The 15403-nt window shown below is 37.4% G+C and overlaps 1 protein-coding gene across 1 annotated transcript in view; it reads right to left on the reverse strand.

Moving 5' to 3' along the window:
• The window catches only part of rab11fip4b (RAB11 family interacting protein 4 (class II) b), a 24971-nt gene continuing 9568 nt past the window's right edge, over positions 1–15403 (reverse strand). Inside the window, exons 2-13 of the mRNA XM_088341524.1 lie at positions 12882–13114; positions 12624–12809; positions 10671–10805; positions 9962–9997; positions 8620–8719; positions 8276–8379; positions 8047–8187; positions 7861–7942; positions 7630–7767; positions 7382–7540; positions 3954–4097; positions 1–1492 (exon numbers count right to left, since the gene is read on the reverse strand). Coding sequence (XP_088197650.1) covers positions 1376–1492; positions 3954–4097; positions 7382–7540; positions 7630–7767; positions 7861–7942; positions 8047–8187; positions 8276–8379; positions 8620–8719; positions 9962–9997; positions 10671–10805; positions 12624–12809; positions 12882–13114 — 1575 coding nt within the window. The 3' untranslated portion in view covers positions 1–1375. The remainder of the gene's footprint in view (positions 1493–3953; positions 4098–7381; positions 7541–7629; positions 7768–7860; positions 7943–8046; positions 8188–8275; positions 8380–8619; positions 8720–9961; positions 9998–10670; positions 10806–12623; positions 12810–12881; positions 13115–15403) is intronic.

Raw genomic sequence — 15403 nt, forward strand, 5'->3', positions numbered from 1 at the left:
AATATTTGAATGCACTTTATTTAACTAGCTCCATATTCCCCCTTTAATTTAAATCTCTGTAATAGTACCAAGCAACAGCCAAAGTGAATCAATTTGTTAAACAAGACACAAAATCTCAGGTATTTGTGGACAAGTTAAAAATACTATGCTCGCCACTGAGCTTGGATTAGGAAGACAGTTTACTGACCATAAAGCAAACTTAAATAAGTCTCGACTTTGTGTGAGCATAATAAAAGTAAAAAAAAAAAATAACAAAACAAAATCCACACCCCCTTTCAGTGCTATGAAATGTTTCGATTGAAAAAAACGCTATGTACCGCTAAATGCATTGTGCTATATGCATCTATTATTACTATTAAGCCATTGTGTGTTATTTCCTGATAAGACCTGTAGAAAAAAAACTAACCAATGGCACATTTTTACAATTGATTACCGTATAACATTTACAAGCTGGGGAGAATGATTAAGACCTTGAGCATGCCGTTCTGAAAATCATTCTCCCAAGGCACAGACAGAATGTATAACCATGACAAGGGACAACTATTTTTTGTGCAAGGAAGCAAACCTCAAGTATCAGTTAACGACAGTACAGCATATTATTGTCCCTTTTCACACATCAACATTTACATTCATGATATTTACAACGCAGAAGGTTTCAAACACACAACCAATGGGGCGATCCAATCATGTTGTCTTTTATCAGTCCACAGTGCCAAAACAAAACAAGTCACATTCATTTCACCCTGCCGAACTTGCTCTCATCTCATTATTGCTTACAGCCGTGTACTGTTAATGCATTGGGGAGATCCTCAATAATGGCTATTACGTAAATTCCAGTTGAAGGACACTCCTTGGGTGACTGCTCCTTCCTGAGGCTAAAGTGACAACGTGATGAAACTGAGAGAAGGGAGTGACACAGCATGGTTTTCTGGAAGACCTTATTGAGAGCAAATATAACTTTTTCATCTAAATCATTTTATGTTTGGGTGCATTATACTCCCCGCTCTTACCACCTCTACCATATTTCACAACCTTTTTTTAACACATACTCGTACCACATTTTTTGATAATTGCTTTTCTTTTTATCTAAAAATACTCCAAATGTAGCCACTAACAGAGTGCCTGCCATTTTACTATTATCTACAAAAGATGCTTATCCTGTTTTTATACCAGTGTGCACATAGTCCAGTACAAAATTCCATTGAGTCCCCAAAAAACACAGAGTAGAAAAAGGACGGATAAAGTTGAAGAGTCACTCCCTTTGTTGTCCTGTTTTTTAGTCCATTAACAGCAAGGGGAGATATCCTTATCCTGGTTTCTGTTACATAACAAAGTGTCAATGTTCCGTACAATCTCTCCGGACTGAGAATCCCTGCTAGTTCTTGATCTCCAGAATGGACGGGTTGTGATCAAGGATGGCTAGAATGATTTTGTCCATGTACTGCCGCAGCCGCATGTTGATTTCCTCTTGCTCTTTCAGGGCTTCCATTAACTGTTGAAATAGATGCACAAATAATTAAGTCTAGCCTAACATTTTATCATATCTGCAGTAATAGGTTGTCGTTTTCATCCAGGTTTGGGTGGGACAAGTCAGTGGTGGGCTAGAAATAGCCGGAGTGAAAATTTCTATCTTGCGCAATAGCTGCACTATTGACTCAAATGAAGGAAGATGCCAGGGAGTTCATACCTGTGCAGACTCATACAGCCCTTTTCACCACTGCACAGTTATTGCCAAAAATCTACTACACTAAATACTGAGGTGCAAAAAAGAATGTGTATGATTTTTCATGCCTGTGTTTCTGTTTAAAGTATTTGATAATGAAAATTAGATTGACATGAGTCGAGTGTTGTCAGCTGTCTGAAAAATCCTTTGGAGAGCCATCAGTATGCTTGAGCCTCCCTCGGTTAGTCTGTCTTGCCATCATTTTATTTATTTGTTATTTTTTTCCCGATTTTTATTATTTATATTGTTTTTATTCCAACCACTGTGTGTGTCTTTATATTTGCCGTTCCGGGAAAAAGGAGAGGATTTTTTTTTCTTCTTCTTGTATTGTTTTTTGTATGTTTACTTTCAGTCCTTATGCTTGAAAAGTGCTATACAAATACATGCTGATTGATTAATTTTTGAGGATAAACCTCTTTGAAAGACTTTTTAAAAATGTGATTTGATGATTCAATTAAATGAATCTTTCTCACACTACACCAAACATCTTGTGACCATTTTTGGCCCAAAATGGATTTTTAAAAATTAAATTGATCACTATGTAAAATCTAGAAATAACAAAATGGAAAAAAAAAAATAAGCGACTGCGTAACCTTCAATTTATCATAAAATCATTGCGCAGAGCCATTAAATACTTATGCACATTATTTTTAGAAAATATGTATGCATTCAAATATTTTTCCAAATAATTTCACTGCCTTTATTCATCTTGTTTAATCACGTACAGTACAATTTCAAAATTTACATGAGAAAAGGAATATTTTTGGAGAAAATTGGGAGATGGATGAGGAAAAAAATCCCCAGAAACTTTCAAATGTACTGTATATCGGGATTCAAACAATGATTATTTGATGCTGATTGAATGATTGATATAAGAAGCGCCCCAAGTTATTTTGTGAGGGGTCTCTTATAAGCCTTTGCCTTCAACCTGTCCTCCCTTTGTCTTGTTGGGCAATTGTTTTTCATTTTAGGAGGTGATGTTTGTTGCATCAAGATTGATTGAGGAAAAAAAAGTGAAAATACAAATACCAATACTGTAACCAACAGCGAAGATGAAAAAAAAAAAAAATTTCATGTGTAGTAATCAGTTTCCAATAGCGACGGACCGTGCATTTCAGACCTTAGCCTTAAGTAGTGCTGGGCATGAATTGTGATACTTCAATTACCACCCAGCTAAAAGGAGCTTGTAAAACCTCCGACATTCCGTCAACTCAAAAGCTGATTGGCTAAAACCAATAGCTTTAATTGACCCTTATTTCATGTTCCAGGGCCTGCAGAACTGATTGTGAAGGTAGATTTCTGACCCAAGTATAATGATCATGTCCTTTGTTCCTATTATATTTTAAGTCTATTTTTCCCTGAGTGAAAGTTTACAAACTCTGATGCTACTTTAACCAAACTTTAATGTCAGAACAACATGTTGACAAACTTTTACACAGCATTTCATGAATATGTGGAACCAATAATCGGTATTCACTTGTTTAACCTTCTCATAGGGGGAATTGGTTTCAGGTATACGCATGTAGTGCCTTGATAGCTAGCAGTTTGTTGCTCACTAGACCTGGTGCTTGATGAACGTCTGCTAGCACTCGTTTGGGACTGAATTGTTTTTCTTTCAGCGTATTCTTTGTGTTGCCCATCTTGGTTGGCACAAGTTTTCGGCATAGTTTGCAGTGCACATCACCGCTGTTGTCTTGGAATCAAACTCCTGAGTAGCCAAAATACCTCCAAAAAACTGATGATGAAGGGCCTCTCCTGTCTACAACTCTTTCAGCATGTTTTGAATGGGTATGCTGGGGGTTATCCTTCATCTCTTTTATCAATCATTTTGACCAGCTTGTTGTCCTTTCGTTTTCACTGTGTCAGCCGCTATTCCTGTTAAATGATTGGCTGGTCTTTGTCACCTTCTTATTCTCCTGAATGTGGGTCCGGAACTTGAGTTTTTATTGCATTGGCGACGCCATTTTCTCCGGTGGTCAGGTGGTAATTATAGTTTAAATTATCGACTTTTATCAAACGTTTTTATTATCTATCGTGGGAAAAAATATTTGACAATGATTGTTATTTTTTTATCGCCCACACCTAATTCAAAACCAAAATATAATTAACATCACATGATTCCGATATTTATAGGCCGGAAAATAAGGCCTTACAGGCCCTAAAGGCCCACCACTAGACTGTACCATAAAATATGGAAACCATGAAGCACTGAATACTTAGTGGGATGTACCTGGTCTCTGGAGGCGTTTTCTATCTCGGCAGCCAGAGACTGAGCTTTGGTCTGCGTGGCGAACAAATTCTTAGCTTCGTACAGGCTCAGGCTGAGCATCTGGCCGTTGAGGTCGTCGTTCTGCTCCTTCAGCCTCTGGTTCTCCTGGGAACAGATCATTGCACAGGAGGAAATAAATATTTGGGTCACAGGGATGTCTTTGAAAGAAGTGTTTTATGATAATGATGACAGTGACTGTGAATCCACAGAACCTATGGGTTTGTTATTTGTAAATACACAATAGATATAGCTGTAAAACACTATTAAGGTTGAAGGTGTAGGACTAAATAAGCATATGCTTCTTCCTATTCCTTTTTGACATGTTACATTATCATTTTTTGTTTTTTGACTTTTCGTTCTATTTTGTTTTCGAATGTTCGGAATAAAATTGCATTCATTCATTCATTTATCACAAAGCCTCAAGCAATAGTTGGTGCACTTGCTTGGGCGCCTGGTGTCAAAAGAAGCAGGGCACAGTTATTAAACCACTCAGGATTGACAGGGCATTAAGCAGGTGATGAGTCATACCCTGCTAAAGGTAAGATCGGGCCTAAAAAAAAAATCCAGTCCGACCCAACCCAACCTGGCCCGCTTGTATAGAGGTTGTGTACCTGAACCACCTTCTAATTAACTAGATTGACAGGACCGCACCCGAAGCAAACCCGAAATTTAATAATTTCGTCGAGCCGCCCCCAGAGCAATTAACTTTTCGCAGAACCAACCCAACCCCCCCAAAATTTCATATTTTATAGTGAAAGGATGGATACGTTTCAACACTTTTTCTTAATGAAAATGTCATGGCCTGCAATTTTTAGAGACAGTTCATCCAGTTGTATATTGGGTAGAAAAAAACAACATGGTTTCTTAAGGTTTAAATAATAATTTTATGAACGTAATAAATGCATTTCAACAATAAAATAACACAGGGACAAAGAATAAGATGCAAGACAACAAGCGCGAAAAAGATATTGATGTGCACATGCCTAATCATGTGGAGAAATACTGCAGCCCACTAGGCTTTAAATAGATTTATGCAGCTCAGATAAATGAGAAAATATATATGATATAGTTTTTTCTATAGTCTGGAAATGGAAAATCAAAGGAAATGATGGAAGAGAAAATACACAAACTAGACAATAAATGAAGAATAAAATTCTAACGTCACGCTTACCGGTGCGTGTTTCTTTTCAGTTCACCCGTTTTTAGTTTATCTTTTACTTCTTGCTGCTCTATTTTGGCAATCAAAATAGATACATGCTAAATTGAATAGGGGGAGAATAATAAATAAGAAAATATGTTTGTTTTCTTTTAGTAATTTGAGGGGGATTTTTTAAGGTCATGTAGATGGGTTCATTTCAGGGTGGAAATTGAATTGCGCCATTAACCACAGCAGCAATACCTTCTTAAGAGAGAGGGACAATAAAGAACAATGACGGACTGATTTTTTTTAAAAAAAGCAGCTCAGACAGAGGAGCAGAGAGGTGAATAAAAAATGACAGCTGCCATCAATTACAGAAAAGAAAAGCGGTGGATAAAGAAGCAACTAGAGTGGAGCCATTGGTGTAAGGAAAAAAATGCGAGGGCTTTAAAAGAAAAAGCCCGGCCCGAACCCCAAACTAATGATTGCCTTTACCGACCCGGGTTAGGGTTTAGGACCTTACCTCTATGCCCTGCATTCCCTGGCGTGTTATAAAAGCACCATGATAACTATTTGCTTTTTCTTAGACTCACTACTTTATCATTAGGAGTAGACTGTGGCTGTGAGCCCGGGGTCAGCTGGAGCAGGTTCATGCTCCTCCACTGAGATTAGTAGTTAATGTCAAATGGAGGGGTCAAAAAGGCAGCCTGAGCATTAAACCGAAACGGAGCATTGCCTACAGCAACCCTGGTTGCTGGATTTCAGGGTGAAAGAGATGACCTTGGACGTAAATGACTACACAGTATAGACATTTACACAAGCGTACAGGCAAGCATTGGATGAGTTCTTATGAGATGCTTTACAGACATTTTTTTCTCATTCTAGATGGCCTTATTTCGTCTAAAACAGGGTTCACCAAAGGAGCCCACGGACCGGTTTCAAAAATAGCTTGCTAGTGATGGGTTATCTTAATTTTCTAGGAAATTTGATTTCTAACCTATTCAACCCTAATTTTCATTATTACTCGCTGGTAATAACATAATAGTAATAACATGATCACCTGTTATTTTAGAAACACATATCAAACTGGTAGCCCATTCTGCCAATCAATGAAAAAAAATTAGCTTTCAGCTTCAAAACGGTTGGTCGCCCCTAGTCTAAAATATAATTTTAAAAATTGAGTACATAGTTTGACCAAAATACTCTCAAAGTAATAAACGCAGATAGCAAGTTAATTCCCCAATGTTAACACCCTGCATACAGCTGATCCTGAGCACATGAAAATAAAGGTACTGTCGATATTTACTTTGCAACCGCTCTGTCCACTTTGCTAAAACTGCAAATAATACGTCACGATATTGAAACTTGACAACCCATTTCAAGATGTGCCATCGTTCATATCACAAAGGACAATGCTGACTTGCTATATTTATGCCGTTAGCATAGTTGTAAAACAGCAATGTAAATCTCCTAACCAAGTCATGTTTAAGTATATTAAAAATAAAATGATGTCGTCAGAGTTCAACATAGAGAATTATCGATCAACTTTGCAGGCCCAATAATCCTATTTCACTTATTTGATGTTCATTATAAATGTTGTATCTTGTATATTCTAATCTGCACGCTGAACACAATCTAAAATCTTGTTTCTTTGGCAGAAAAGGTTGATAATTTAGAAGTGTTATATCATTTTATTTTTAAAAGATGACAATATCAAAATGAGCAAAACTGCAAGACACTTTAAATGGAAAATCATTTGCGATTTCCAATTGTCTCTTCTTTTGTACCTAATTAATATTAATAACATCCATCCATCCATTATCTGCACCTCTTATCATCACTAGGGCCGCGGGGGTGCAGGAGCCCATCCCAGCCATCTTCGGGCAGAGGGCAGGGGACACCCTGAACTAATTGCCAGCCAGTCGCACGGCTATTAATAACATATGATAAGTAAAAATAAAAGTATATTTCTTGTAGCAGTAAAAACTAAAAACTTTTAAATTAGCAATGTTATCTTCAGACTTTTACGATAAAATGAACCAATTTAAATATATTCATAGTTTTCAGAAAACGAATACAATGCAATGAAGTAAAATAAGAAAAATGATACATAAAATTTGCAAAATTGTCTGGCAATAGACATGCATTCTTGACGTTTGGGTTAAGTTATTTTGCAGTGCAGCACGGCAATTTAATGGATGGATGGAGATACTTGACAGAAGAATAGAGTTTATAAGGCAATAAAATTGACCTGCTTGAGCCGTTTGACTTCGTACTCCAGTTCCACCTCCCTGGTCCTGCTGTTGTATTCGGACAGACCAGAAGATGAACTGCGGCCCCGTCCGGGCTTCTCTACCTCCAGCTTGAAGAGCTGCAAATGTTCCAACTCTCGCCGCAGATCTTCGATTAGCTACGCAAAAGCAATCGACATGCAATGCAATTTGGTGTGAGTGCAGTGTATGCAAAAGGTAGTTTCCGTGCTGTAATATTCGTTCACACCTCCTGCATGGCTTCTTTTTCTTGCTGGTACTGGTTCCTGTTTTTCCGCAGTTTGTCCATCATCTTCTTGTACAGGTCCATTTCATCCTTAAGGCGCAAACTGGTGTCCTCCAACTTATCGGTCATCCTTTGCTTCTCCTGCAGAAAAAAAGTTTTTGTGAACTCTCAGGTTTAGGCAAAACTCCTGAAATAAGTTTCAAGCTTATTCAAGAAAACATGAATAGTATCTACCTCGTCCAATTTTTCCGTCTGTGTCTTGAGTCTGCACATACTGAAGTGCATATCATTTTTCTCATCCTCTATCTGCTTAAGTCTAAAAGGTAGAAAACATAAACAGCCAATTCAAGCAGGAGGATGTATTATATAAATATTGGTGAATGTCTCTTATTAAACAATAAGTGTGAATTCATTTCTCACCGGCTGTTCAGCAGATCAATCTGTGTGTTTTTGTCATTTTCCATCTTGCTGAATGCCTCTCGGTGTCGTTTCGACTCGCCCAGCAGATTTTGCTTCTCGCGGGCCTCCTGGTCCTTCAGCTGCTCTTCTAGCTCATTAACTCTGCCGTTATTGAAGCAAAATGCAATATAATACGCAAACCAACGATTGCAAAAAGCTTGTAAATGTGTAGCGCGGTTTTGAAAAATACCTGTGTACTAAATGAGTGTTGTCCTGCTTCAGTTTAGATTTCAGATCACCAGTCAACAAAATTTCATTTTCTAGTTCCGATACTTTCTTCTCCAAGGAATTTACCTGGAAAAGACGGACAGGTCGATCAATACCAATTGAACATTCACATGTTATGGACATTCTGAAGATTCCTTTTCACATTCTAGAACCAATTAAAAACACATTTTAAACACAGGTGTAAACATGAGTGTACATGCTCATCTATCAATATTTATCCTAGGTGCAGTCCACCTTAAAACTGTAAAAAGATCCTAAGTAATGAAAACACAGTGACTCTATCGTCACTTTAAATTGAATGCATACCTTCTCATTGATGTCGATGTCACAAGAGTCAACGCTATCTCGGAAAAGGTCCTCAGTGCTGCCGTTGCTGCTACTCAAGTTGCTGTTGTGTAGCAGCTGCCTGCTCAAACACACAACATGACATGACTGGAACAAAACGTTCACGGCAGGACAAATATCTCTTCAAGGAAGGCATAATGACAGGCGACTACACCCGAGGCCAATGTCAGTCAGCGAAAGTAGTGTAAATAGTGTTAAAGATAGTACACGTTGTTACAGCAGAGCCATGAAGGTGTTTTTATGTCTAAATTGACATTTTAATTGTGTGCATGACGCCTTTAAAGGACAACAGCGGCCCCTCATTCTTAGGGAAACTTAAAAGAGGAAACTAAAAAAAGGAACAGATAATGAGGACAATAAAATAAGAAGGAACCAATGCAGACACAGAGAGAGCGAGAGAAAGAGGACAGTGTGGGTATCAAGATCTATATTGAAAACATAGATCAGCTCTGACAGGCCATTTTCACACTGTCACTATAATTGAATTGGTGGGGTGGACAAAGCATACAAAACATCTCACCAAAGACGGTGTAGCCTGGAGCCAAGATTTTACGGCATGTTCTGTTTGAGGTGCCAATGGTTTTATTGCAATACAAGGTTATTAATTAACTAGCTGTTTAAGTACAACGTTGCACGTGGGGGACGAGAGATAAGGAAGTTGTTAAACCTTATCATCTGGTGTGTCCTGAGTTGACGTAGACAACTAGCAAACTATTGATGCCTCGTCCATGAGTCAGAACAAAGAATATGTCAAATGTAACCAGAATTCAAAACTGCTTTAACTTTGCGATGGGGATTTGGAAAGGCAGTGGAGATTAATTCCAGAGGAATTCCCACTACATAATTAAATGAAATCTCTCATACATTATGTATGCCTATTAAAAGCTGCTTATGAGGTTATTAAAATATTTTTCCCCGTAAGATAAGCATTTTTACAAATCGAATTTGTATATTCAAAAAAGGTTGCGGGTAGGGCAATGACGATTGTTATTTGTTACAGCTGGGTCACCACTATGTATTTCTTGTATTTGTATCACTGTCAATCAAATAATCTGAATCAAAAAACATATCAGAATATAATGATGCTGTATACATCTTCATCTATATCTTACGGAGGGACGTCAGAATGTAAAATTCTTGAATAGGTTAAAATCAGGTGCATATATTTTCTGTTCTTACAAGAGTCCATTAAAATAGCTCTCACTATGACGCAGTGCAGTTTTGCTCTTAAAAGTCCTCCAAATAAATAATTCAACAAACATGGAACTCCCCAAAGAAAACATGAACAAGCTGTGTTTCTTACCTGCCAAATGCTGTGCTGGAGATTTTCCTGCTGGGGCTGCACCAAAAAAGTGTGTGAGATAGAGAGAGAGGGAAGGATTCATCAGTAAATTGCCATAGAGATGGCTCTCTTTCAACAAAGCAGAGGTAAAAAAAAAAAAACAGCAAGTGGTGTGCCATAAATGGGGTCTGGGACGCCAAAAACAAAAATAGGGTGGAAGATCCCCATACAAAAAAAACAACTTCAGATTTTAGGAATTTGTACCCTCTTTGAAATGACCCAGATGCAAATGCTAAATCTATCTACGCTTCAATGCCCCCCCCCCCTTTAATTGAACAAAAACTTCTCTTGCAACTATAGTTATTCCAGCAATATCTCACCTTTCTGCCCATGACTATTTTGTTATTTATACAATAAAAACATGAAGTATCCTGTTGGAATAGACATATTTTCTGCAAAATCAGCTAAGCGGAATCTGATATAAATGAATGGGGCAGGTAGGGACGGCTAATTTGGGTAACTCCTTGGATTGTGTTTCCAATAATAGATTTCCTGCTGCATTGCTAGGTGAGGTAAGTAAGCCTTATGTAAGAATGAATTAGGCCTTAATACTTGGATGTGTGAGTTCATGTGTCAAGACACAGTTTCTACCATAAACAAACTACTTGTGGATTACTAGAACATACGGTGGTTTGGATCCGTCATTATGGACAGAGCGACAGCATTTTACCTGTTGGCCTTGAGATTCTTAAGACGTGCCTCCAGATCATTGAGTAGGTTGACTTTTTTGCTGCACTGAGAACAGTAGACATCCACCATCTCACTTGGGTAATGTTGACGCGCCCTGCGAGGTGTCTGGCCCGCACTGTTGACACACAAACACGTTTAAGGGAACTTTACTGGCTGCCAGATGAGGCATGCAAATCTTACAGAATAATGTTCTGTGACCTTAGGTAAAAATGTATTTCGTGCGTAGAATGTAAATGGTCTGCATTTATAAAGCACTTTTCAAGTCAATGAAGCCCTCCCAAAGCGCTTTACAATGGCAAGGCAACTACCTGCTATCGGGGGCATTAGGCATTCAGTGTCTTGCCCATGGACACTTCGACATATAGCACGGAGGAACCTGCGACATCTATATCCTTTGATCATAATTATAAGTAACTATGTGAATGATGCACCGTGAAAACAATTGACATAACCACATATCTGCTTTACATATCTTGGCTGTAATTATTGTCCCTGTACATTGGGTGTATCCCTTTTAAAGTAGTTCAACTCTGACATCTCTATTGACTCGTTTGCGGTTGACACAGTAATACCTAATGTCTTCATACTGACACGCAATTATAAAAAGTACATTTGCTATAGGGTTTTCTTCCCGACATAAAAGCAAAAAAAAACTTTGAAAAGGCAAGTTGGAATTTGCCTTAACACAACTGCTTTGTTTAGCAACAGAATTGTAGAGTGCTCATGTATTATTTGACTTCATATTAGGTGTTCATTTTTATTTTCTTCTATTTAAATTCGGATGAATTAGGATTTATTTTACATATACTGTACTACCTTGTTAGAATTGGTCACATGATTTGATTGATGTTAAAAGTGTCTGGACTGTAAAAGAGAAAGCCCTTTTTTTCTTTCAGTTTTCTCTATTTTTTAAATTGTTGATTTAGAATTCATTATGACTTTGCATTCGATAAACTGTGTAAAAAATAAAAATGTCCATCAATCAATCCATGTATGCAAGTGATAGAGAATGTACCGGTACACAAACTACAATCAATTTCTCAAAACAACTCTGTTGTCATGAGAAAAGGGATGTCTGTATTTTAAATAGGGACTTGCGTCAAAGCTTGCTGCCAACTTCTGTACACTTGCTAAGCAACACAACAATACTGAAGCAGTTATAGTTTTAATTAAACATATTTACTGCCAGCCAACTTAAAAAATAGAGGTTTAATGAATTGGGCCTGATCCAATTACTTTAATGGAAATCTACTTCTTACCCCAAGTAAAAAGGAGTGTCTTTAGTAGAGTTTCATCATATGCAGTCAAATTTCATTTGAAAAAATAAGGAAAGGGCAGCTTAAGATCAGGATTTCTAATCCGAGGAAATAAAATCTGCAGCTTAAATATTAATGTGGTACTGGAGGCAAAAAATACAAAGCTATAAATCAGGTAATGAAAGTGTAGAGAGCATATTCTATGTAACATTTACGAGAAACCAACTGCTGCTTATTTAAATAACTCTATAGATTAAGTTCTGTTCATCTCCACCCAAAAAAAACCTCCAATACAATCTTGACGTTGACTTTCCAAACAGGTGAAGTAGTAACCATTTTTACCAGACAAGGGAAGAGGGAGACACATGAAAGTAAACACCAGAAAGGGATGGCAACACTTGACCAAGTGAAAATTATGCACTGTGAAATGAATGATGAACTCCGGCAAGGTGGTGATGGAGAACGCAACCATCTGGCAAGCGTTGAATTTTGCAAGACTTACTGTAAATATATATTTTCTTTTTGTGTATTTTGTTTTACCTGTGTAAAAAGCTAATGATTATTAGTTCAGTTTCTAAAGAAAACATTCTTTTGAGACATTTAATCTCTAATTGGGTTCTTCAAATTTTCAATCAATGTGCTGTGTAACAAATCATGAATTGTTTAAAAGGTCTTACCTTGAGGATACAGATGAGCCAAGATCTGAGTACCCATTAATGCGTGCCTCATCATCTAGACAGGGACTGCTAGAAGCGTAATCAGGCTCATCTCCTTCCCCGTAGTCCTCAAACTGTTCCTCGTTCAGGGAAGCAGAGGAGCGCGTCGACAGGTCAGAAATCACAGAGTTGCTTGTGCCTCTTGACCTTGAGGTGACACGAACAAAGCAATGTGAGTGAAATCGAACAATAAAACACCCAAAATGAGATATTCCTCACTTCTCGGCAGGAAAGAAGAGATCCCCTAAAATATCTTCTTTATCTCCAAGTCGGGTAGGACCCTCGGAGGTGTCGGACCCTTGGGTGCTCTCCACTGCACTGTCTCTATCAGAGTCTCTCTCCTTGGCCTCATCTTCATCGAAATCTTTGGAGAACAGCGGGCTACTGGGTAAGGCGTCGGGATAAGCTTGCGTGCACATGATGACCGGAAAGTGCCTCTCTCCCTCACTATACTGGAGAATGATAGCGAGAGAAGGGACAACATTGCATAAGATCATTTAATATCTACATATAATAATATTTAATAGGTTTAACGAAATAATGACAGAAATATTTCAACAGTGTTACTGATAGAAGTGGATCACGAAAGAAATTCACAGAAAACTTTATTCATGTAGAACACATTCTTCTTACCCCAAAAATAATTAAAAAGAAAGTTTGAGTGTGTGTTACACACAAGGTTTTACTGTAGTATATAACCGTATTTGTGCAATGATTTATCAGTAAAAAAAACATAGCTGACCGCAAATGCAAAACATTTGATGCGACGGGAATCGAACCCAGGTTGTGGTGGTGAAGGCGTGGTATTGCTCACCACATGACCTCTAGTGATATAGATAACGTACGATGAGGCATTATATTTTATTTCATTACTGCATAACATCATTTTTACGGTACCAGAGACAAATTTTAGAGAACGGAGAATTCAGAAAGTTGCCCTGTATGATATAAACACAAAAAATCAAAACAAGGGAAACAACTCTCTGGTATATCTGATGATAAATTAGACTTGAGGCCATAAATAAATACTGTACATTGTATGTTGATATTGTGTTCATAGTTTATGTTGTCAATACATAATTGTAATCATTACCAATGTTTGCTATTTTAAATGTTTAGTTTGAGCTGATAATGAGTGAAACAAATTTTTATGCCAAATATGATTCAAAAAATAGGGGTGTGCGTTACATACAAAAAAATATGGTAGTGGAGTAACAAAATAGCTTTTTTTTTTTAAAATAAAAAATTGAACGGATACAATTAATATTTGCCGATTTTAATCCTCCTTAATGATGAGTCACTGACTTCCATTTCATCAATGTATAGAATTATATAGGTGACATTTTATTTTTTTACAAATTCGTAAGGAATTGGGCTTCGGCACGGCGCCAGTATTTGTACTTTGTAAATAATCATCTTTTTTGTGCACTGTATGAAAAGACATTATATGGGCCAAACAACTACATCAATTGTAATCAGTTTACATGTTCTACAATCTTAATTTCCAACTATTTGGGAATACAGGGACTAAAATAAAATCAGTTTTATTTTAGGGTATTCATCAATGAATTTAGAAAATCTTCAACAATCATCAAATATTACACGTATCATCCGTGGCAGCCAGAGTTACTGCTATAGTTGAAAAAAAGGACACACCTAAACTAAAAGCTTCTTAGAATTTTGCTTTTATTCTTTTCTCCCAGAGCACTGCATCTTATGGATGTCACTTAAGTTTTTTTTTTCTTTTTACAAACCTCATTAACATTGTAATCTATTTTTAAATGCATTGTTTTTATCTACTCATGTTTTCAGAGTTATATTTAATCAATTAAAATACCACAAAATGTTTGCTTTTCTTTGGGGACATGCGTACATTTCTAAAAGCACATTCGTAGGCACGGTTAACATTTTGTGGGCAGCTTTTTGAGTCATGTTTCAAGGAAGATTAGCATCATTAAATCCCCTATGTGTGGAATGTTCTTAAACCCAAAACAAGGTTGGGCTATGAGGAAAAGGGATGAAAAGGTTGACAGGTCATAGGCCACAGGTCCTGCCACACTGCATTGAAATGTTTCAATCTCGTGTGATGCAAGCCTTATCCCAGCATGCCGGAGCAGCTGAAAGAAAGCAGCCTACAAAAGGGAGGTGCAGGTGAAGAAGTGATTAGATTGGAAAGAGAGCAGAGGAATTCAAATATTGCTAAAGAGTAGCAACATCAAAAATGCAAGGAAGTTGTGCAAAAAGGTGGTGCAAGTAGTCAAGACCGAAATCTAGAGAAAATGTCCGATGTAACATTGAAACACAGTTGCAAATGCGGTAATAGGTTCACCTGATCTTTCGACATGTTTGTTTATAAACTTTTAGGGTATTTTTAAAAAGCACTACATGACCACGTTGATAAAAAGACGACATTCAGACTAATGATATCAGTCACTTACGCGTGCAGATTTACAAAAAATAAAAAATGTTCCATTTCTTTAATTGATTGAACGTGAGGGAAAGGTGAGTTTTGTTTCTGAAGTGCCCCAACAAAAGATGTATGCTTTCTACGTTGTAGCATTTCTCTTGGCAGGATTTCTGACAGTCGTTTCTTTTTAAGAGTGCAACCACAATTTACAACCAAAGCATCTGACACAATAGGTGTGTCGCCGTTAAATAAAGACATGTTAAAGTTGCTTGTTTTAAATAGCAACATACGATTAACATGTTCCGTATTTTGAGTCCAATCTGTTGAGATGAGT

This window comes from Urocampus carinirostris, chromosome 8 (genome assembly GCF_059441175.1).
Source record: "Urocampus carinirostris isolate Australia breed hairy pipefish chromosome 8, RoL_Ucar_1.0, whole genome shotgun sequence".
NCBI classification, from domain to species: domain Eukaryota; kingdom Metazoa; phylum Chordata; class Actinopteri; order Syngnathiformes; family Syngnathidae; genus Urocampus; species Urocampus carinirostris.